At 53.2% G+C, this 24265-nt stretch overlaps 2 protein-coding genes across 2 annotated transcripts; one reads left to right on the top strand and one right to left on the bottom strand.

Annotated features, from left to right (window-relative positions):
• The first annotated feature begins 786 nt into the window (after positions 1–786).
• On the top strand, positions 787–18389 carry SULT2A1 (sulfotransferase family 2A member 1). The gene is given in 7 exon segments (XM_053915858.1): positions 787–814; positions 817–918; positions 2395–2553; positions 2556–2602; positions 13307–13411; positions 13413–13488; positions 16381–18389. Coding segments are annotated over 7 exon segments (630 nt in total). The 3' UTR covers positions 16494–18389.
• A 3189-nt stretch (positions 18390–21578) lies between these two features.
• Positions 21579–23203, bottom strand: LOC123480635 (tetrapeptide repeat homeobox protein 2). Its single transcript, XM_053915859.1, has 3 exons — positions 23095–23203; positions 22646–22815; positions 21579–22181 (listed from the first exon to the last, which is right to left on the bottom strand). Exons 1-3 carry the CDS (start codon positions 23201–23203, stop codon positions 21579–21581), a joined length of 882 nt encoding a protein of 293 aa, XP_053771834.1.
• Positions 23204–24265: the final 1062 nt, after the last annotated feature.

Raw genomic sequence — 24265 nt, forward strand, 5'->3', positions numbered from 1 at the left:
TTTCACCTTCCTGGAAGTTAATACACTGTTAAATATCGTCTGGTTTCTTGTCTTTCTCCCTCAAAGGCCAAAAGGAGCCTAAGGAGACATAACAGACAACTTGATGTAATGTGATGTCCTGCAGGGGATCCTGGGACAGAAAACTGACATTTGGTATAAGCTAGGGAATTCTGAGTAAAGTATAGATTATGCAAATTGTCTATACTATCTTTGCAATTTTTCTGCATATCTAAAACCGTTCTGCCCTGGCTGGTGTAGCTCAGTGGACTGAGCGCCAGCCGGTGAACCAAAGGGTCGCTGGTTCAATTCCCAGACAGGGCACATGCCTGGGTTGTGGGTTGGGTCCTCAGTGGGGGGCGCTCCAGAGGCAACCACATATTGATGTTTCTCTCCCTCTCTGTCTCTCTCCCTTCCCCTCTCTAAAAATAAATAAAATCTTTAAAAAAAAAACCCTGTTCTACAAATAAATTCCATTAAAAATATTTTTAATTCGCCCACATTTCTACATCCTTGCTTGGGCTTGTTGAATTCCTGCTTCCGTCCCATGAATTCAAAGCCAGGTTACCCCATCATGATGTCTTCACACTTGCTCGATCTCATTGGCCTTGCGATCACCCCTCGTTACAATATCCGCTCCTCTTTATCATCAGGCAACTGCTCAACAAACCCGGGAGGTTAATGGTTATTTTCTCTTTACTATAAAACGTGATGTCTCGGCAGCTGCCGCAGGCTCTCACTGTGGCTACGGCTGGAACTCTGAACGCCAGTTTCAAAGAGCTCGCTGTAATGTCACACGGGTACACGTGGTTTGAAGGGACCCCTTCCCTGTTGTGGGTTACACAGGGGAGCACCCGAGAGCACTGCAGAATTCTGTGTTTAAGGATGAAGGTGTCTTAACACTGTCTTTCCCCAAATCAGGTGAGGGAGCGGATCAGACGCCGAGACAGGCCGTGGCTGCCTCCCCCATCCATTCGCAAGTGCTTTCTCTTCGTCAGCCCATGTGCAGGGCTTGGGGGGCGAAAGCTGGGCCCTAATACCAATCGCATTCAGACAAAAGGAGTTAGCGAGGCACTTACATGGTAGGAGGAGTGTTCAGAGGGGGTAATCGAAGGTGTTGGGGAACCCGGACGAGCAAATCCCAAGGCAGATCTGGGCGCTTGTGTGGAGAAGTGGAGGGCGATGACCAGCCAAGTCCCCACAGAAGAGACAGGAAAGGAAGTAATTACGTGGGATGATGGGTCTGTTCATTAGCTTGAGTGTGGTAATCATTTCACAACGTATACATACAAACACCAACTCACCGAACCGTACTCTTTAAATGTGTGCCATTTTCATTGGTCAGGTACCTCTGAATGAACCTGGGAGGAAGGGGTGAATGAAACACATCCACCAGAGCCAAAAAATAAGGAGTAGATTAAAAAAAAAAAAAAAGCATCTCAGTCGAGATGAAAACAATGAATGTGACACTGTGTAGTGCAAAGAGGGATTTTCAGTAAAGGCTCAGCATGGACAATGGGCAGGAGCTGGAAACGAGCCTGGCCAATTCGAGGGCCTGAAAGGGTGTGGATCGTGTCTCTAGGAGAAGAATGGGGAGCAGGAAAAACTGCAAGATGGGCACGGACTGAGGCTGGAGACGCTGGAAGAGGCGCAGTAGTGGAAAGTCAAGGGTGATGGATTTAGGCAAATAGCCAAAAGGTGGGAGAAACCTAAATGTCCTTTGGCAGATGAACGGATGACCGAAACGTGGTGTATACACACAATGGAATACTATTCGGCCTGAAAAAGGAGCAAAGTCCTGACATAGACTTCAACATGGGTGAACTCCGAGGACATCAGCTAAGTGAAATACACTGGTCACAGGAGGAGAAATACCACCCGATCCACTTTCATGAGCTCTGGAGAATAATCACACGCTAAAGAGCAGGAGGGTGGAGGTTGCCAAGGCCTGAGGGGAGGGGAAAATGGAGAGTTGTTGTTTAACGGGTACAGAATTTCGGTTTTGCCAAATATAAAGTTTCTGAAGATCGGTCGTGCACCAGTGTGAACATGCTTAACACCCCTGGACTGTGTGCTCAAAAATGGTTAAGGAGGCAGTTTATGTTACATTTTATCATGATATTTTTTAAAAAGTCAGATTAGCTCTGGCTGGTGTGGCTCAGTGGATTCAGCTGCGAACCGAAGGGTCGCCGGTTCGATTCCCAGTCAGGGTACATGCCTGGGTTGCAGGCCAGGTCCCCCCCAGTAGGGGATGTGCAAGAGGCAACCCCACATTGACGTTTCTCTCCCTCTCTTTCTCCCTCCCTTCCCCTCTCTAAAATAAATCAATAAAATCTTTTTTTTAAAAAAAGTCAGATTCCAAAAATGAGTGACCATCCTTTTTTCTTCTTTATCCAGGAACAAACTGATTGATTGAAATTCTCTGCCTGATTCACTCCAAGGGGGTTTCCACATAGATCCCATCTGTGCCCATTTGGGAATGCTCTCCCTGGTTGGAGACCACGCACGGCTGCAAAGTCCTAAAGGACAAGGGAGGCCCGCGCCTCATCACCTCCCACGCCCCGTCCAACTCTTCCCCAAGTCTCTCTTCAAGTCCAAGACCAAGGTCAGTGCACAATGGTTAAGATATGTTTGATTAACGCTTTTCAAATGTTAATGCGCCTGGGAATCACCTGGGGGTCTGGCTGAGGTGCAATCTCACTCAGTAGGTCTGACGGGGGTGGGGGGTGGGGGGGGCGCAGACCTCAGATTCTGCATCGGGCGACGCCACGGTCCAAACCAGAAGCAAAGCGAAATGGTAATGCCAGAGTCTTAGAAAACTATGTTTTAAACCCAAGCAGAATTTATAACGGTGTTACATACCAGATAACCCCCCTTTGTTGCTGTAAAAAATAATAATAATTAGCCTGTTTTAATTAAATAAATACCTCCTGCCTCTCAGGCAGATGAGGCAGGCATAGAGCTGGCCATTTGGGAAGCAGAAAATTCAAAAATCAAGACTGAATCCAGGGTGATTGCTTCTTCATCGTGACTGGTTTCACTCAGCACTGTGCTTTGTTTAGGGGACAAAGACAAGAAACTAGACCTAGCTGTTTGTTGAGCTTAGCAGCCCCATGAGCCTCTCCTGGGGCTGTGGATGCCCCCGGAAGGGATCTCGGAAATCTTAGCACATCTCAGATGCTGTTTAGAAGCACACTGCCCTGGAAGGTGCTAACTGGTTTGTGGGGTTTTTTAAAAAGTGTTTTGTGCTTCGATTAGATTGCCAAGCTTAGAATAATATTCTCTTCTCTTGGAAATTTCACAATATGTCACAGCACGGGGAAGATTTTTTGTCAATTTTATTTTTCAATTACAGTCGGTATTCAATATTGTATCAGTTTCGGGTGTACAGCCTAGTGCTAGACATTTGTGTAATTTATGACGTGATCCCCCAGTAAGTCTAGTACCCACCTGGCGCCATACATAGTTATCATAATACATTGACTAGACTCCCTAAGCTGTACTGCGCATCCCCAAAGAAATCCAAAACACGAATTTGAAAAGTTACGCAAATCGCTACGTTCACTGCGGCCAAGACAGGGAAGCAACCTGAGTGTCCTTCTATAGAAGATTGGATAAAGAAAATGGAGGGGTTTTTACAACCCATCGCTTCTCAAGCTTATTTATAACACACCTATTGTAGTGTTACTCGCATTCACATCATGATTCCTCCGTGCTCTTTTGAATCCCTGCGTGAGGAAACCGAGGCTTAGAGAGTTGAAGCCTAGGATCATGTCAGGAAGAAAGTTGGTGCAGAATCCAGGGTGTATCTTCAATGTTCAAATGCCGAGGTTCTTGCAGGTGTGTGTATATTTGCACTAATCTGGAGTATTAGGTTGTCGAATCTTTACGTGTGTGCACGACTGGGCAGCTCCCTTCCAGATGCTGGTTTAGGAGATTGTTGCCCCCTGACAACATTCCCTCGGCACCTTCCCAGTCAATGCTCACCCACAGAGGAGATTACTCCACTGACTTCTAACTCAACAGATTATTTTTCCGCATTCTTTTTTGTTAATCCTCACCAAAAAATATGTTCATTGATTTTTAAATGATTTTATTTATTTATTATTTTAGAGAGAGGGGAAGGGAGGAAGAAAGGGAGGGAGAGAAACATCAGTGTGTGGTTGCCTCACATGCATCCCCAACTGGGGACCTGGCCTGCAACCCAGGCATGTGCCCTGGGCTGGGAATCACACCTGCAACCCTTTGGTTTGCAGGCCGGGAGTCAACCCACTGAGCCACACCAGCTGGGGCCCATTTCTTACAATCATTCTCTTTACAACACTTGATTCTTCTCTCTCTCTCTCTCTCTCTCTCTCTCTCTCTCTCTATCTCTCTCCCTCTCTCTCTCTCTCTCTCTCTCTCTCTCTCTCTCCGTGGATTCTGCAAAGGGATAACCTGATAAAGCAATTTTGAATTTTCTATTCACAAACTCCACTCTTGGTGTGGTCTTCATGCTGACAGCTCTGTGTCTACTGAGTCCATCTGCTCCTCAGCAGAGCAGTGACTGAGGTTTGCATGTAGGAAGGAATCCCTTCATTCTCACTCCCAGAGACCCTGCTGAACCGGCCTGGGGCATAAGAATATTAAAAAGACAGAGGACAAAGTCAAAGCCCATGGCATCTGAGATGAAGCAAATGGCTAAACCTGAAGGTCCCCTGTGGGGTGCATGTCCTCTAGGGAAGAGCCTGGCAGACTTGGAGCTTGGAGGTGCCAGGTAATACGTCTGCTTGGAAGGGGCACCTGTGAGCAGACTCCAGGTGAGGTGTCCAATGCCCACCTTCCCCCTCGCCAGGATGAGAAGCAAGCACCCCTGGGTTTCAGACAGTGATTCTGTCTACTTCAAACAGCTCTCCATCCTCGGCACCACTCAAGGACCCCACTTGTCACTGCTGGAAAAAGGCTTACCTCTTCAATTTTCTCCAGTTGCCATCTTTGCATCCGAGAAACACAAGCTAGAAGCTGATCATCTGCCTGCCTGGCCCTGCAGTCCCTCGGATCTGGCTGCCTTCTTACAGTCTGGTCCAGATTCATTCCATCTGGAGAGTGGGACACCCCCTATCTCCGGGTCCCAGTCCATACCACGCTGTTCCCTAGCTATTTCTGCTGACTCGGACCTGCTGAATTCAGAGACCCTTCTGGCCCCTTCTGCCCCCTCATTCCTGGGCTCTCCGGATTTCCCTTTGGCTTCCTCCTCCCCTCTCTGATCGTCTGACCAGGCAAGGACCCTTCTACCCGCACCATTGCCCTCTCCACCCCACTCACCCAGAACGGCCTTAAGCTTGAACTTCACCCGTGCGTTCAACGTACAATGAACTCTCTTCCTATACGCCCTGAGTCTAAAAGCTTCACTTTCTCCACAGCAAAACGCACAGATTCACATCTTTACCATGGATGCCATGGAGACCACCTATAGGTCTGCAAGGACTGCCGTGGCTACCATCAGAGACGGACCTGTGTGGTGCGCAAGGTCCCCGGTAGGCGTCAGCAACTTCAACAGGGAGCCCATAGCCATGTGACTGAGGGCGCAATTTTTTAAAATTAATTAATTAATTTTGCTACAGCTAGACAAACAGAAATTCTTGCTCTGGCACTACCCTGGAAGACACAGCTATGGGGAACTTAAGACCTGAACTGAGGGAGAAGCCCAGGCATTGCTATTGGGAATGGTCGGGGCACAGCCTGGGCTTGTGAGGAGACCCAGGGTGGAGCTTCCTAGGAGTTGGTATTATCCCGCGTGCAGAAAAAGGGTGTGTGGGGGGGAGGAGGGTTGGGGAAGGAGGTGGAACGGAACTGAGAAGATGAGCAAGGGACGTACCCTGTTTCACTTAATCCACTTACTTTCTACTCGGTCAGTCCGGACTTCTGCAAACTCTATCTCCATTCTTTAGAAAATTAATCCGGTTTCCATCCACGCCTGGTCGTTGTGTATCTGCATCCAGCTGTGGGCTCTACTCTCCCTCCCCCACCCCACCCCCGCCTCTGCCTAGGGTGCAAATCCGAAACTCATCTCCTACCTCCTGCCCCCAAGAACTTCCCCAAGGACTCCCCCACCTGAGCTCCCTCTAGAGGGATAGATGGGAAATTCTTAGATTTCTTCCTGCGCCTCCTACGATGTCACGGTCAAAATGGAGTTGTGGTTCTACTGGTGTGGGTGTGTGGGTGTGTGTCCTTGCGCGTGCGTCCGTGCGCGCTCCAGCGGAACCCTACCTGGGTCTCTCTGGTAAGCGGGAGGGGCTTTCGTTGCATCCCGCCAGTCCGCCTGTCCCTCCCGCACCCCCAGCACTCCCCGCCCGCAGTGCGCCGGAGACCGGCCGCCAAATCTGATCTAATTGTCTCTGTGCTCCGACGAGGCTGGCCTGGCCTGAGGGGTTTGGAGCCTTTGCTGTGTGGGACCAGGATCCGGTCAGGGAACCGGCTGGGGGAGACGCAGGGGCCAGCACGGCCACAAGGAGGCGGCAGAGGAAGCGGGAGGTGAGGCAAAGGAGCAGAGAGAAGGGGTCAGGGGCGCTCCCCCCCTGCTGGACTGGGGGTACCCGAGGAGGAGGCAAACTCGCAGTCCCTGCAGGAAACAGTGTTTACAAGGTAACCATGCACTTTATTAATTTTCAAATCATAAATCCCCCCACAATGTCCAGGTAAGCCATTAGCACTTGAACAATTGGAGTCAGGTCCCTGCCTCAAAATAATAGTATCAACTGATAACAAAGTTGGTCAACTGAGTCCTATAAATAGGGCGTATTTGAAAATACCTTCCAAAAAGTCAGGCAATAATCCAGCGCTAGAACTGAACCCACATAAATCTGTGCCTAAGCCCATGACGATTAAAATCAAAACACTTTGTAGGGAACCTTTGTAAAATTCTAATGAAGAAACAAACGATACACTTAGATTGGGTTTTAAATTCTTTTTATGAATTTATTTACTTGCTTATACACACAGGGGAGGGAGGGAGAAGGAGCCAGAGGGATACATCCTTGTACAAGAAAACACGGGTGGGCTGCCTCCTGTACGCCCCCACGTGGCCCTCGACCCAGGCATGGGCCCTGACACTGAATCACACGGGCCACTCATCAGTTCCCAGGCAGGCTCTCAATCCACTGAGCCACACCAGCAAGAGCTGAATGTGATACTTAGACTGTAAATCTCAGCAGCGGATCTCTAACTCCCAAAGTTAGAGAAATACAAGTGGATTCACGCTGCACCAGAGTAACCCACCACCAAGCCCCGCCAGCCCTGCTTCCCGCACCCGCCTGGGCCCACGGTGCTGGAACAGACACCCTGGTCACTTCTGGTCCCACAGGGTCTGGAGGACTTCGCTGGGACAGATGCCCCGTTAGATCCAGGGACATCCTGGGGTCAGAGTCCTTCCCATCCACAGAGTCCATTCCTGGGTGCCCGGATGGAGGAGGCGAGGAAGAGGGTCCCTTCAATTGGTTTACAGGGAAAGCAGATTCATGAGATCACGGTCTTGCCAGAGATCCCCGTCGTTTGAGTCCTCAGCACAGACTGGGACCTCGGCTGGAGCTGGAACTGGAGCTGGAGATACAGCTGGAGTGGATGCGGCAGGGACCGGAATCTGGGCGTCCTGGGCAGGAGCCCCCCAGGTCTGCAGGGGGCTAGAGGCACTGGTCTCTGCTGCTGCGACACCTCCCAAGGTGTTGTGGAAACCTGAGCCCCCAGGAAGCATAGAGCCCCCGGAGGACTCGGGATCCTCGGGAAACAAAAGGTCCAAAAGGGACTCCAAGTCCTCAGTGAACCCGGGACCTGAGGTCAATACCGGGTCCTCTGCAAACCCAGGACCCGAGAGCTGTACTGGGTCCTCAGCGAACCCAGGACCTGAGGGCAGTACTGGTTCCTCTGGGAACCCAGGACCCACAGCTGCAGGTGCGGGCCCGGGGACTCCTGGGCCCTGGGACGAGGTGGGGGCTTTGGAGCCTGGCTGCCTGGTTCTGGTTCCTCTCTGCAGCCTAGTCTGTTTGGCCCGGCGGTTCTTGAACCACACCTGGGGTGAGAGGGGACAGGAGCAGGTGTAAGAGGACAGGGCCTTGGAGGACCCTCTTGTGCCCAGGGGTGAGGTGGCCCAGGTGAGGAAGGCCATGTGGCCTCACACGTCTCCCTCCAACCCCAGACCCAGCATTTGGCTCTGGGTTTCAGTGGCCACAGGAGGGGACACCCAGGGGCCAGGATGAAGTCTGCCCCAGAGCACCCCGGGTTCAGAGAGGCCCTGAGGCCCAGGCATGGGGAGACTCCAGGGCATTGCTTTGGGGATAGTTGCGTTGGCCGGTTTGCACCACACAGGGTGAGGTGGGCTTGGGGCTGGGCCCTGGGTCCACACGGGTGATCCCTTGCTATCGGGGTGACCCCGGGTGCACTGGGCTCTCTGGCCCCTCATCCGCCCCACCTGCGGCCCAGAGAGAGGGCAGGCGGCCTGTGGTCTCGACGCCCTGGGAGCGGGTCGGGTGGTACCTGCACTTGCTGTTCCTGGAGGTTCAGCCTGGCCGCCAGGGTCTCGCGCTCGTCGTAGGATGGGTAATGGTTGTTCTGGAAGAACCTCTCCAGCTCATCCCGCTGTACCACGCTGTACACCGAGCGCTGTTGTCGCCGCCGCTTTGGGGGCTTTAGGGGAAGCGAGAAGCCTGGAAGAAGAGGAAAACAGGATCAAAGGAGCCTCACAGACAGTCCCCAGGCCACCCCACCTGGGCCAGGCCCTTGACAGCAGGTGAGGATGGGAGTGGGGGCCGAGGCCAAGGTCGGGGCCGCGCTGTGGGTGCAGCCTGGCATCCAGACCAGCCGCCCAGACCCTCCATCTTCCTGACACAGCCCCTCACCCGTCTATGCCTCAGTCTCCACATCTTCAAAATGGGCACAAGAACAGCGCCCGCAGCCCGCACAAGCATGCGGGGACCCAGGCTCACGAAGCCTGGCGCTAGGGGGTTCCTGCCTCAATCGCTTCACCACCCTCCACTCGCTGCAGGGAGCCTCCCGCATGTGCAGGAGGCCGCAGGATCCAGGCCCTATTCTCATCACGCTGCTCCCAAATATCCTTCCTGCCCCAAACTCACTAGGCCCTCCCAGACAAGGGGTCCTCTTCTGCACATACAAGAGCCGGCTGGCACAGCCTCGGCCCTCCGCCTCTTCTCCCTTCCTGCCTCGGTGGGTCCAGACTCACCCTCCCAAGACCTGGGTTCTTGCATCCTGGATGCTGCTGAGTCTGCCGTGTTTGATGCTCTGTCTTCCAGGTCTGGGCTTTAAATACCCCCGAGTGGGACCTCAGGGTTCTCGGAAACCACTTTCACCCTTGGCCACGCCCCCTCAGGAGCCGCATTCCTGGACTAATCCTTTTATTGAGGACCTACTGTGTGTGGGGCCTATCTAGGGGACAGGAACCTGAGAGTCCAGATAGCCTGGGGCTGTAGCTCGGGAAGGGGGTGGAGTAAGGTAGGGTGGGGTCAGGTGGGGTGAGGAGTGGCGGGGACCTAACCATTCCTTGGCGGGGGGTAGGCATTGCTGGAAGCGTCCCCCCCGGGGTCCAGCCAGGGCCGCGGGCTCACCCTCTCCCTGGCCAGTCCTGGGCGTCCCACCTGCCCCACCACTCAGCAGCCTCCTCCCAGGTGCCCAGAGCCCACGGGCATTTCTCCACGCTGTTGTCCGGTGGTCCCCAGGCCCGGGAGACGGGCAGGGTTCAGACACACTGGCCCTGACCGTGGCGTGAATTCGTAGGGGCTGGTTTTCCTCCCCGGTGGCGGTGCGAGGGGGCCAGGTGGAGAGTGAGCCGATGTCGGCCGTGAACGAATGAACCGGGTCTGGTCTGTGTGTCTCTGTTCACCGCTTCCAGCCCCTGTGAGCGGTGCAGACCTGCGTGGAAACGTCAGGCCGGGCTCCTCTCCTGTCCAGGGTCTGCTGGGGACTCGGGTCAGGAGACAGTTCAACTCACAGCGCTCACCCCCTGGGGACTTTTATTATCATCGGTGCGAGTGGCGGCTCACTAGGGCTCAAGTACAGAGAGAGACGCGGCGGAGCGATCTGGTGGTTGGGGTCACCTCCCGCGCCCAACCGCGGCTTCCCGGCTCAGGGCGGCTTTCCTAGGTCCTCCCACGGTTCTCCCGCTTCTCGGGAGCGCGCTGGTCGCCAGACCCGAGGCGGGCCCTGATGGCAACGCGGGAAAACCGAGCAATTTCCGTGGTCTGCAACGTGTGACGAGAGGCCCCCTCTCGCTGCTGTCGAAAGGAGATTAAGTGTAACGTCGTGCTGATTCGATGGGCAAAGATGAGGAGAGGGGTCCACCCTGGGCTTGGCGGCTGAGGGGGTGGGGAGGCGCCAGTAAACCTCCCTCTGTCATATTTGGAGGGTGGGTTGTTTCTGCGAGGGACTCGGTGGTATCTGTCCGCGTCCCTCCGCCAACGACTATCAGGAAGACAGCGGAGATGAATCTGTTCTGGCCAGACCCCTAGGCGACCTCATCTTGTGGCAGGACCCTGGTGGGGCCTAGGGGTCCATTGTCAGGCTAAAGCCTGGCTCACAAGGCTCACCGTCGGCGAGCTACAAATTTCTCGGGAGATCAAATTCAAACTGAATAAACCATACAGACATGTTCATTGAGATTTCGCTCCTAATTTTGGCCTGCTACCTCACGCTCTATGCTGGCAAATTCCGCAAGCCATGGCCAGTTCTCGTCAAACAGGTTGACACGCCTATGACCCTGTAACCAGGCTGGAGGGGGGAGGGGCGGGAAAGCCCTCGGGGATTCGGGAGTGCAGCACTGTAATGGGCAGGGAAAGGTGTGGGTGGATGGACAAGTTGACAGTTCACAATCGCCAGAAAAGCAAAAACAAACCCAAACCACTATCAACTGGGGAAGGGAGAAACCAAGCCTCGTGTATTCATGCAATGGAATATTAGTCAGCCATGAAAAGGAACGAAATGCTGACTGACTCCGCAAGGCGGGCGAGCCTTCCAACAGATCACAAAAGGGCGTATAGTGTCCGGCTCTGTTCGCACAAAATCCTGGGACAACTCCCTAGAGGCGGGGGTGGGAATGGTTGCCGGAGGCTGGGAGGAGGGGAAGTGGAGAGTAACTGGTGACAGGTGTGGTTGGGTTGGGTTTCTACCTGGGGTGACTGAAACGTCTTATCGTTGCTGGTGGTGGTGGATGGGAGACTCTGCGGGTGAACTGAAAAACTCTGAATTGCCTGCTTTAAACGGGTGGCTTTTGCGGCAGGGGCATGTAGCAATACCGAGGAAAAGCGGACGTCACGCTCCTTTTCCTGTCCACTGGGCTGATCGGGGTGAGAGCAATGGGTTGCGTGCCGACCCGGCGGGGTGCGGGAGGAGGGAGTGGCCTTCGCTTCCCATCCATGGAGTGTAGGCTGGTGGGGGAATTTCTTCAGGGATGTGGGAGCCTGAGTCAGTTAAGGGGGGATGAAGGATCAGCTGTGGATAGTATCTTTGTCCCAACAGATTTATCATCAAAAGAAAAAATTGCTCTGGGAGAATTCCTGTCCACTGGGAACAGGCACAAATATACATTTTTCGACATATCAGTGAACTGCGTTCATTGAATTAATTCATGTCCGGGAGCAAGAGAAAAATTAAATCATGCTTGGCAACGCCAGACTAATGAAGGGTTAAAAGGCGTAAGAGGAGGGACTTTTAGCAACAACTGAAGATTTTCCGCGTGCTGTTTGGGCTGTGCGCCTGGCGGAGGAGGTCTGACTTCCTGTTTCCAGCGGGTTCTGGGTCCTTGGGAGACTTTTGCTCCCTAACTCCGTTGTTTAGAATGAGAAAAGCTCCAGGTGACCGCTAATGATGAGTTGTTGCCAGCGAGTAATGTCTCATTTCTGAGAAGGGACACATTTAATTAGCACATGCAAAAACAAAAACAAAAACGCATGTACGCAGACACACCTAAGGTATTTGTGCGCACTCCTGGATTCTGCGCCACCCCCATGGTTGACCCACCTCTTGCCCCCAAGATGCAAACCTCCAGGAAAAGAGCTAAGGGCAACGGAGATAAGCAATCTATCAGATGCAGAGTTTGAAATGCTGTTTATAAAGATTCTCCAGGAACTCAGTGAGGACCCCAGCAGCATAAAAAAGACCTAGTCAGAACCAAAGGATACACTAATTGAACTAAAGGACCATATACAGGGAAACAACAGTAGAGTGGATGAAGCCAAGTATCAAATCAATGATTTGGAACATAAGGAAGCAAAAATCAACCAATCAGAACAACAAGAAGAAAAAAAGAATCCAAAAAACCTGAAGACACTGTAAGCATCCCCTGGAACACCTTTAAGAGGTCCAACATTTGCCTCATAGGGGTGCCAGAAAGACAAGAGAAAGAGCAAGAAAATAGAAATCTCTCTGAAAAAACAGTGAAAGAAAGCTTCCCTAAGTTGGTGAAGGGAATAGACATATAAGTCCAGGAAGCACAGAGAGTGCCAATTATGATGGATGCAAAGAACCCACTCCAAGACATATCATAGTTACAAAACCAAAGGTTAAAGAGAAAGAGGAACTCTTAAAAGCAGCAAGAGAAAAGAAGTTAGTTACTGGAAGGTTGCCAGCTGTGAGGGGGAAGGGGCAGAATGGGGGAAGAGGTGAGGAGATTAAGAACAGATAGGCAGTTACAGAAGAGCCAGTGGGAGTGTAAAGTGCAGTAGGAAATGGAGAATCCAAAGAACTTCGATGCACGACCCAGGGACGTGAACAATGGTGGGGGGATTGCCTGAGGGAGTGGGAGGCACGGGGTAGAGAGAGGCAAGGAGGACAAGTCAGGACAACTCTAATGACATTATCAATAAAATATGAGATCTTTTAAAAAAGATCTCATAAACCTCCATTGGTATTCAAATATTCCTTATGACGAACCATGTTCCTTGATGGGACATTCAGCATTTGAAATCAACCCTTTACGTCTTTGTCAAGTCCTCCCTAAACCTCCCCTCGCTTAACCCACCTCGTACTTGTCCAGACGACGTTCTAAAAGTCTCGTAAGAAAACCTACGCCGCCCTATATTTTACTGGCAAGGTGTCCCGAATTCAGTTACACTGGGAAATTCATGTGGACTCGGCCTTTTCCATAGTTGTTCTCTTTCTGTTTCCCTTCTTCCCTTTCTCCCTCCTGGTCACGTCCAACTCCACACTTCTGTGCTCTCCCTCTCCTCCTCTCCCTCCTTCTGCTCCTCCTCCTGCCATTTCTCCTTCCCGTCTCCTTTCCTTCGCCCTTTCCCTTCCCTACCCTCTCTTTGGCATTTTCTTCTTCCAGGACACAAGAAGCACTCTACAGAACATCTGCCGATGCCTGGGCAAGACATTAGAACCAGAAGAAGTTAACTTAGTCCTCAAGAATAGCCCCTTCCTGGTCATGAAGGGAAAACAAGATATCCAGTTACTTTCTCCCGCCCAATTGGCTTTTAGATGGGAAGAAGGGATCACTTACTCGAAAAGGCCAATGAAAACGGCCCTCCTTCAGAAGGCAGCGGAGTACGCACAGGGCATTCTTGTGCTCAGAGTAGGGCACTAACAGTCGGGACCAGGGAGTGTTTGAACTTGTCAACTTTAACTGCTCATCCCCCCAGAGAATTCACGTGATTGTTTTAAAGATTGTATTATTCATTTATTTTTAGACAGAGAGGAAGGGGAGGGAGAGAAACATCAATGTGTGGTTGCCTCTCTCGTGAGCTCCCTGGAGACCCGGCCTGCAACCCATTTGCCCTGACTGGGGATCGAACCAGAAATTCTTTCCTTCTCAGGCCGGTGCTCAATCCACTGAGCTACGCCAGCCAGGGCTCTTCATATACTCTTATCAGGGGGTCTCTTTTCCAAGGACTGGTGTGACCTGCAGACATTTGGAAGGGGTTGATTAGACCTGGAGTGGTCACCTGACTTTGCAGGCCATTCAGATTCTGTCTCCTGTGATTCTGGCGTGGGGGTGTCCGCTGTACACAGTGTCCGGGTGAACTTGCCACACCTGCCGACTTGCCAGCTGGGATTGACCAGGGAGGCGAGGACAGGAGTGGGGATGGTCGTGTTGGTGCTGCCGCGTTGCTGAGTTAGCACAAAGTCCCAGCCTGCACAGGGACGTGTGTAAACAATGACTCAGCTGGACAAAGGAGAGAGGAGAGACCTTGCACGCAGCTGAGAGCCGGTGTTGCTGTCAGACACTGTGGTGAGCGATTACTCACATCCATGCCTCTGGGCTAAAGGTGAATGAAGAGTGTCCCCTGCACCGGATAGGAGGAGCCTGAAATTCCCAGAGCCCTGAAACTCAAGACCGTCCAGGATGACCCATGGAAGGAAGAATGTAAATGATTCAAGAGACCACAAATGGTGGGGGCTGCCCCTCAGGGCAGATGGGATGCGGGCCACCACCCCAGTGGGCCAGAAGGTCAGAGCAGCGGGACAAAAAGGCGAATTCCCGATCCTTAAAATCTAGAGGGAGCCCCAGCTGGTGTGGCTCGGTGGATTGAGTGCGGCCTGCAAACTGAAAGGTGGTCGGTTCGATTCCCAGTCAGGGCACACGCCTGGGTTGCAGGCCAGGTCAGGCCCCAGCTGGGGGCGTGTGAGAGGCAACTGCGGTATATCCAGTCCATCGACGTTTCTTTCCCTCTCCTCCCCCCTCCCTTCCCCTCCCTCCAAAAATACACAAACAACACCTTTAAGAGAAATCTAGAGGGTTACGGGACTTACCATGATCACTCCATAAGATATATAAATGTCTCACACCTGAAACAAATATAATATTACATGCTAACTACACTTTAATTTAAAAAATTTTTAATTTAATGGGCTATGACCTGCTAGATTGGATTGGCTTGGGACCCACGATGCCTTTCTTCTTTCTGATTTCTCCCTTTTGCAGTGGGACTGTCTACCCTGTGCCTTTCATACCATCGCATTTTGGAAGCAGACAACTTGTTGGATTTCTCAGGTTCGCCTGCCCAGAATCGTTCTCTCGGCTGATGTTTCCTCCGGGGCAGCCATACTGAATTTTCCGAGATTCTGGTACCTCAAGAGCTGCTTGTGGCTTACGACAAGTCGGGCGTGTTATGGAGGACACGTGAGCATAGGAAATCGATTCTAATAAGAATTGTTCCAGTAATGATGTTGATGAGCCCGAGAGTGGCAGCACATGCGTATAGGACAGCAATTATTTATCAGAGATTCTGCTCAATTATTTCTATGCACATAAGTGTATAATTTATATTCCTAATTTATATATAAGTATCTATCATTCTGTTGTATGTTAATTTAACTAACGTGTTAAATTAGTTACCATATTAATATAATGCCCAAGTATTCACTTATAGGACCTGCAAAATAATAATATGATCATAAATTAAGAGTACGGCTTCTGGTGTCAAATCTTTTGCTTCAAATCCACATCTCTATCGCTTTCTACCTGTGCAGCCTCTCACGGCCTCCGTCTCCTCACCTGTGTGTGCAACGGGGTAATAATAGAACATCCCCGATTCTGCCGTCACCCTGCCAACAAACATTGGAGTACACGCCGTGCGTCCGTGCCTCGGAACAGTAAGCCTTTGGCGATTCAGAAAGCAAAGTGTATGACTTCCTAAAACACACAGTGGAGATACGCGCCACCCACTGAGAAAACCGCAATGGAGCGAAGACTTGGAAGAAGCCAACGGGCACCACAGGGCTATTCCCGGACGAGCCGCACCCCAGGAAGAAGGATGGGAACTGCAAACCGTCTGAGAAGGGAGCGGTGCCTAGCAGGTTGGGGGCCAAATCAGAAGACTCAGCGTGAGGGAGTGGCGTGAGCAAGTGGACTGTCATAAGAGGCGGAGTCAGAGAAATGAGAGGGACCGAGTCGCCTTAAGCCACCTGGAAGCCGTGGCACTTTCTCCGACTGACCCCAGAAGTCCTCGGAGAACCTGAGCAGGAAGTGACTTGTTGCTCTGGAGGAATCAGATGGCCACCATGCTGAGAACGACTTAGAAAGGAGAAAGATCCTAAACGGAGAGACTCATTACAAGTCTAACACCCTCCTAGTCCAGGTGAGAAATGGTGCTGGCGTGGGCCATGGTGGTGGTGGAAAGAGAGGTGGTGAGAAATGGCCAGATTCTAGATGCGTCTGAATGAGAGCTGCATTACTGTCGGTGAGTGGTGCGTGTGCAGGGTAGGCTGGGAGAGAGGAGAATGGAGGAGATCGTTTCCAGATGGAGGGAAGTGGGAATGCACCGCACAGGTGTGGCTGCAGGCAGGAAGAGGCCCACCAGTGGCCCACTGGTCATTCTGCGACATTAACTACCGAGCAGATGCGTTGGGGACTTGAGACCTGCCCCTATTCTGATCTGAGTCTTGTTTTACATTTTTCAGGCACTGCTGGGGACTGGAAAAGTCACTTCACGGTGACCCAAGCTGAAGTCTTTGAGAAAAGATTCCAGGAGAAGACGGCAGGTCTTCCTCGAGAGCTGTTCCCATGGGAATAATGTTGAAGGACTTCTACGTCTCATAAAAATAAATATTTGTTCTCCTGCTGTGAAAGGCTGGCCAAATCTGCGGGAAACCAATTATTTCATCCCGGAGGCTTCAATGATGAAATCTCTGGACTTTGACAACTTGATTGTTAAAAATTAACAGGCCACCTCTAGTTCACTGTGTGACATCCAAGCTCTTAAAAAACATGTAATACATTTAGAAGGATACAAAATAATATAAATATTACCAAAGCTATTCCCAAAATTATTTTATAAAAATGAGAAATAAAATTACAAAAGCAGCTAAGGCTCCTTTTCTCTCCATCGCCTGTATCTCCCCAGTTGTTCATTCCTGTGACCTTGCGGTCTGTAAGTTCCAGCCTCACATGATTGGACCGGAACCGATATATAGTATCAGTGGAAGCCTTGGAAACTTACATAAATGGCGTACCGTATGGTGCTGTCACCAACCGGCATTTTTACCCCGTATTTTATACGTGCTTTGCACCATGTTGACTACGTAACTAGTTCAGTATTTACTATGGAGACGCGTTTCAGTGACCCATGCTCCCGTGGGTGAATCTGGGCTCCTTCCCCACCAGCTTTTCCCTGTTTAAAACACGGCTTTGGCCAAAACGTGGGCTGTCCCGGAAAATGTTCGAGAGACGGGTGGATAAAGGCCATGCAATGTACACACAAATGGAGGATTAAGGAGCCTCAAAGGAGGAAATTGTGCCATTTGCGGCAACATGGATGAAACTGGTGGACGGTAGGCTAAGTGCCAGGAGCCAGAGAGAAGGACACGTAGTGCACAGCTTCCCCTGGGTGAGGAATCTAAAATAGGCCAGCTGCTGGACAGAGGGGACAGTGGGGGCTGCCCAGGGCTGCGGGTACCAAGTTCCGGTTACACCAGGTGCGTAAGGTCCAGAGACCGGCTATAGAGTTGTACCCACAGGTAACGATACCGTATTGTCCATCTACGATTCGTTAAGGTGGCGGATCTCACGTTAAGTGCTTGTGCTCACAAACAGTATGTTACGGAGCGACTGGAGCAAAATTTACTTCATTCGTTAGATGGTTGATGGGCGATTGGGAAGTTTCCAATTTGGACTATAATCCCTCACGCGCCTCGGAATGTGTGTCTCCGTGTGTCCCTCGGCGGACACCCCCATTGGGCAGACGCCCAGGGCTGGGACTGTGGATTCCAAAGGCGTGCGTGCAACAGGTGGTTCCAATTCAAATTCCCGGGTGACAGGGTTCCCAATCCTTGCCAAATTAGCATCCTCTGGCTCTTTTCGTTTTAGCTTCACATTAGACTCACAGAAACAAATAGAATCTTATCTGCGTGTCTTTTCTCCCACTTGAATGTGGAGCGTCTCTCCCATCCCACCCAAGGTCCCCGGCTCCGGAGCAGTGGTGTGGCGATGCCCCCTAGTGGTCCAGAAGCATTACCACAGGTATGGGGACACCCGGTATCTCCCGGCCCTGTGGGTTCCCCTGAATGAACCACATCTTCATCTGACCCAGCTGTATCTCTCGCAATGTGTTCACGGCAACAACAATTTTGAAATTCCACTACTTCAGGGTTATTTTCTATTAGGCATTTTATTTAGCAGAATTTCCAGTACAGAGTCAAACAACGGTTTAAATTTCTTTTTACAAGCAAAATTATGGGCACATAGTGTACTCATTTACTACAAAAACAACGATGGCCATTTTTAAACATTTTATTTATTTATTTTTAGAGAGAGGGGACGTGAGGGAGAAAGAGAGGGAAAGAAACCAATGCGTGGTTGCTTCTCCAAAATCCCCTACTGGGGACCAGGCCCACAACCCAGGCATGTGCCCTGATTAGGAATCGAAGGAGCAACACTTTGGTTTGCAGGCCGGGAGTCAACCCACTGAGCCACACCAGCTGGGACCCATTTTTTAAAATCTTTCTTTTTTGGCATTTAATTTGTGTGTGTGCCTCTCTCTCCCTTTTTTAAAATTTTTTTGTGGGGTGTGTGTGTGTGTGTGTGTGTGTGTGTGTGTGTGTGAATTCTGCACAAGGATAACCAGATACAGCAATTTTGAATTTTCTATTCACAAACTCCACTCTTGGTGTGGTCTTCATGCTGACAGCTCTGTGTCTACTGAGTCCATCTGCTCCTCAGCAGAGCAGTGACTGAGGTTTGCATGTAGGAATGAATCCCTTCATTCTCACTCCCAGAGACCCTGCTGCATAAAAATGTTAAAACGGCAGGAGACAAAGTTGAGGCCCACGGCATCTGAGACGAAGCAAATGGCTAAACGTGAAGGTCCCCCTGTGGGGTGCGCGTCCTCTAGGGAAGGGCCTGGCAGACTGGAGTTGGAGGTGCCAGGTAATACGTCTGCGTGGAAGGGGCAACAGAGAGCAGATTCCAGGTGAGGTGTCCAATGCCCACCTTCCCCCTCGCCAGGATGAGAGCCAGCACCCCTGGATTTCAAACAGTGATTCTGTCTACTTCAAATAGCTCTCTATCCTCGGCGCCACTCAAAGACTCCACTTGTCACTGCTGGAAATCGGCTTGCCTCTTCAATTTTCTCCAGTTGCCATCTTTGCATCCGAGAAACACAAGCTAGAAGCTGATCATCTGCCTGCCTGGCCCTGCAGTCCCTCGGATCTGGCTGCCTTCTTACAGTCTGGTCCAGATTCATTCCACCTGGAGAGTGGGACACCCCCTATCTCCGGGTCCCAGTCCATACCACGCTGTTCCCTAGCTATTTCTGCTGACTCGGACCTGCTGAATTCAGAGACCCTTCTGGCCCCTTCTGCCCCCTCATTCCTGGGCTCTCCGGATTTCCCTTTGGCTTCCTCCTCCCCTCTCTGATCGTCTGACCAGGCAAGGACCCTTCTACCCGCACCACTGCCCTCTCCACCCCACTCACCCAGAACGGCCTTAAGCTTGAACTTCACCCGTGCGTTCAAGGTACAATGAACTCTCTTCCTATACGCCCTGAGTCTAAAAGCTTCACTTTCTCCACAGCAAAACGCACAGATTCACATCTTTACCACGGATGCCATGGAGACCACCAATAGGTCTGCAAGGACTGCCGTGAGTACCATCACAGACGGACCTGTGTGGTGCGCAGGGTCCCCGGTAGGCGTCAGCAACTTCAACAGGGAGCCCATAGCCATGTGACTGAGGGCGCAATTTTTTTAAATTAATTAATTAATTTTGCTACAGCTAGGCAAAGAGAAATTCTTGCTCTGGCACTACCCTGGAAGACACAGCTATGGGGAACTTAAGACCTGAACTGAGGGAGAAGCCCAGGCATTGCTATTGGGGATGGTCGGGGCACAGCCTGGGCTTGTGAGGAGACCTAGGGTGGAGCTTCCTAGGAGTTGGTATTATCCCGCGTGCAGAAAAAGGGTGTGTGGTGGGGAGGAGGGTTGGGGAAGGAGGTGGAAAGGAACTGAGAAGATGAGCAAGGGACGTACCCTGTGTCACTTAATCCACTCACTTTCTACTCGGTCAGTCCGGACTTGTGCAAACTCTGTCTCCATTCTTTAGAAAATGAATCCGGTTTCCATTCACGCCAGGTCCTTGCGTATCTGCAGCGCGACGTGGGCTCTGCCCTCCCTCCCCCCACCCCCACCCCCACCCCCGCCTCTGCCTAGGGTGCGAATCCGAAACTCATCTCCTACCTCCTGCCCTCAAGAACTTCCCCAAGGTCTCCCCCACCTGAGCTCCCTCTGCAGGGATAGGTGGGAAATTCTTGGATTTCTTCCTGCAGTTCCTACGATGTTAGGGTCTAAATGGAGTTTTGGTTCCAGTGGTGTGGGGGTGTGCGGGTGCGTCCTTGCGCGTGCGTCCGTTCGCGCGCTCGCGCGCAACCCTACCTGGGTCTCTCCGGGAAGCGGGAGGGGCTTTCATTGCATCCCACCAGTCCGCCTGTCCCTCCCGCACCCCCAGCACTCCCCGCCCGCAGTGCGCCCGAGACCGGCCGCCAAATCTGATCTAATTGTCTCTGTGCTCCGACGAGGCTGGCCTGGCCTGAGAGGGTTGGAGCGTTTGCTGTGTGGGACCAGGATCCGGTCAGGGAACCGGCTGGGGGAGACGCAGGGGCCAGCACGGCCACAAGAGGCCGGCAGAGGAAGCGGGAGGTGGAGACAAAGGAGCAGAGAGAAGGGGTCAGGGGCGCTCCCACCCTGCTGGACTGGGGGTACCCGAGGAGGAGGCAAACTCGCAGTCCCTGCAGGAAACAGTGTTTACAAGGTAACCATGCACTTTATTAATTTTCAAATCATAAATCCCCCCGCAATGTCCAGGTAAGCCATTAGCACTTGAACAATTGGAGTCAGGTCCCTGCCTCAAAATAATAGTATCAACTGATAACAAAGTCGGTCAACTGAGTCCTATAAATAGGGCGTATTTGAAAATACCTTCCAAAAAGTCAGGCAATAATCCAGCGCTAGAACTGAACCCACATAAATCTGTGCCTAAGCCCATGACGATTAAAATCAAAACACTTTGTAGGGAACCTTTGTAAAATTCTCATGAAGAAAGAAACGATAGACTTAGATTGGATTTTAATTTTTTTTAATTATTTCATTTACTTGGTTTTACACACAGGGTGAGGGAGGGAGAAGGAGCCAGAGGGATACATCCTTGTACAAGAGAAACACGGGTGGGCTGCCTCCTGTACGCCCCCACGTGGCCCTCGACCCAGGCATGGGCCCTGACTGCGAATCAAACGGGCCACCCATCAGTTCCCAGGCAGGCTCTCAATCCACTGAGCCACACCAGCAAGAGCTGAGTGTGATACTTAGACTGTAAATCTCAGCAGCGGACCTCTAACTCCCAAAGTTAGAGAAATACAAGTGGATTCACGCTGCACCAGAGTAACCCACCACCAAGCCCCGCCAGCCCTGCTTCCCGCACCCGCCTGGGCCCACGGTGCTGGAACAGACACCCTGGTCGCCTCTGGTCCCACGGGGTCTGGAGGACTTCGCTGGGACAGATGCCCCGTTAGACCCAGGGACATCCTGGGGTCAGAGTCCTTCCCATCCACAGAGTCCATTCCTTGGTTCCCAGATGGAGGAGGCGAGGAGGAGGGTCCCTCTAACGGGTCTCACAGGGACAGCAGATCCAGGAGATCAATGTCTGGCCAGAGATCCCCGTCGTTTGAGTCCTCAAGACTGACTGGGACCTCGGCTGGAGCTGGAACTGGAGCTGGAGATGCAGCTGGAGCGGCTGCGCCGGGGACCGGATTCTGGGCGTCCTGGGCAGGAGCCCCCCAGGCCTGCAGGGGGCTGGAGGCACTGGATTCCGCTGCTGCAATGCCTCCCAAGGGGTTGTGGAAACCTGAGCCCCCAGGAAGCATAGAGCTGCCGGAGGACTCGGGATCCTCGGGAAACAATAGGTCCCAAAGGGACTCCAAGTCCTCAGTGAACCCAGGACCCGAGGGCAATACCGGGTCCTCGGCGAACCCAGGACCCAAGGACAATACCGGGTCCTCGACGAAACCAGGACCCGAGGGCTGTACTGGGTCCTCAGTGAACCAAGGAGGCGAGGGCAGTACCAGCTCGTCTAGCAACCCAGGTCCCACTGCAGCAGGTGCGGCCCTGTGGACTCCTGGGCCCAGGGACGAGGCACGGGCTTTCGAGCCAGGCTGCCTGGTTCTGGTTCCTCCCTGCAGCCTAGTCTGTTTGGCCCGGCAGTTCTTGAACCACACCTGGGGTGAGAGGGGACGGGAGCAAGTGTAAGAGGACAGGAGCTTGCAGCACCCACTTTTGCCCAGGGGTGAGGCGGCCCAGGTGAGGAGGGCCACGTGGCCTCACACATCTCCCTCCCCCCACAACCCAGCTTTTGGCTCCTGGGTTCAGTGGCCACAGGCGGGGACACCCAGGGGCCAGGACGCGGTCTGCCCCAGAGCACCCCGGGTTCAGAGAGGCCCTGAGGCCCAGGCATGGGGAGACTCCGGGGCATCGCTTTGGGGATAATTGCGTTGGCCGGTTTGCACCACACAGGGTGAGGTGGGCTCGGGGCTGGGCCCTGGGTCCACACGGGTGATCCCTTGCTATCGGGGTGACCCCGGGCAGCACTGGGCTCTCTGGCCCCTCATCCGCCCCACCTGCGGCCCAGAGGGAGGGCAGGCGGCCTGTGGTCTCCAAGCCGTGGGATTGGGTTGGGAGGTACCTGCACTTGCTGTTCCTGGAGGTTCAGCCTGGCCGCCAGGGTCTCGCGCTCTTCGTAGGACGGGTAATGGTTGTTCTGGAAGAACCTCTCCAGCTCATCCCGCTGTACCACGCTGTACACCGAGCGCTGCCGTCGCTGCCGCTTTGGGGGCCTTAGGGGCAGCGAGAAGCCTGGAGGAAGAGGAAAATGGTGTCAAAAGAGCCTCACAGACAGTCCCCAGGTAACCCCACCTGGGCCAGGCCCTTGACAGCAGGTGAGGATGGGAGTGGGGGCCGAGGCCAAGGTCGGGGCCGCGCTGTGGGTGCAGCCTGGCATCCAGACCAGCCGCCCAGACCCTCCACCTTCCTGACCCGGCCCCTCACCCGTCTACGCCTCAGTCTCCACATCTTCAAAATGGGCACAAGAACAGCGCCCGCAGCCCGCACAAGCATGCGGGGACCCAGGCTCACGCAGCCTGGCGCCAGGTGGTTCCCGCCTCACCTGCTTCACCACCCTCCACTCGCTGCAGGGAGCCACCCGCACTTGCAGGAGGCTGCGGGTGCCAGGCCCTATTCTCATCACGCTGCTCCCAAATATCCTTCCAGCCCCAAACTCACTAGGCCCTCCCAGACAAGGGGTCCTCTTCTGCACGCCCAAGAGCCCGCTGGCACAGCCTCGGCCCTCCGCCTCTTCTCCCTTCCTGCCTCGGTGGGTCCAGACTCACCCTCCCAAGACCTGGGTTCTTGCATCCTGGATGCTGCTGAGTCTGCCGTGTTTGATGCTCTGTCTTCCAGGTCTGGGCTTTAAATACCCCCGAGTGGGACCTCAGGGTCCTCGGAAACCACCTTCACCCTTGGCCACGCCCCCTCAGGAGACGCATTCCTGGACTAATCCTTGTATTGAGGACCTACTGTGTGTGGGGCCTATCTTGGGGACTGGAACGTGAGAGGCCAGATAGCCTGGGGCTGTAGCTCGGGAAGGGGGTGGAGTAAGGTAGGGTGGGGTCACGTGGGGTGAGGAGTCCCGGGGACTTAACCATTCCTTGGTGGGGGGTAGGCATTGCTGGAAACGTCCCTCCCCGGGTCCAGCCAGTGCCGCGGGCCCACCCTCTCCCTGGCCAGTCCTGGGCGTCCCACCTGCCCCACCACCCAGCAGCCTCCTCCCAGGTGCCCAGAGCCCACGGGCATTTCTCCACGCTGTTGTCCGGTGGTCCCCAGGCCCGGGAGACGGGCAGGGTTCAGACACACTGGCCCTGACCGTGGCGTGAATTCGTAGGGGCTGGTTTTCCTCCCCGGTGGTGGTGCGAGGGGGCCAGGTGGACAGTGAGCCGATGTCGGCCGTGAACGAATGAACCGGGTCTGCTCTGTGTCCCTGGTCACTGCGTCCAGCCCTTGCGAGCGGTGCAGACCCGCGTGGAAACGTCAGGCCGGGCTCCTCTCCTGTCCAGGGTCTGCTGGGGACTCGGGTCAGGAGACAGTTCAACTCACAGCGCTCACCCCCTGGGGACTTTTATTATCACCGGTGCGAGTGGCGGCTCACTAGGGCTCAAGTACCGAGAGAGACGCGGCGGAGCGATCTGGTGGCTGGGGTCACCTCCCGCGCCCAACCGCGGCTTCCCGGCTCAGGGCGGCTTTCCTAGGT

The sequence above is a fragment of the Desmodus rotundus genome, chromosome 12 (genome assembly GCF_022682495.2).
Source record: "Desmodus rotundus isolate HL8 chromosome 12, HLdesRot8A.1, whole genome shotgun sequence".
Lineage (NCBI taxonomy): Eukaryota > Metazoa > Chordata > Mammalia > Chiroptera > Phyllostomidae > Desmodus > Desmodus rotundus.

What these genes read in the sequence shown, in the direction of transcription:
- LOC123480635 (XM_053915859.1), bottom strand. Translation starts at nt 23,203, where the DNA reads ATGAGAATAGGGCCTGGCACCCGCAGCCTCCTGCAAGTGCGGGTGGCT. An exon ending in ACCACCTGGCGCCAGGCTGC is followed by an intron (nt 22,816 to 23,094) that starts GTGAGCCTGGGT and finishes CTCTTCCTCCAG; the next exon opens with GCTTCTCGCTGCCCCTAAGG. An exon ending in TCCAGGAACAGCAAGTGCAG is followed by an intron (nt 22,182 to 22,645) that starts GTACCTCCCAAC and finishes CTCTCACCCCAG; the next exon opens with GTGTGGTTCAAGAACTGCCG.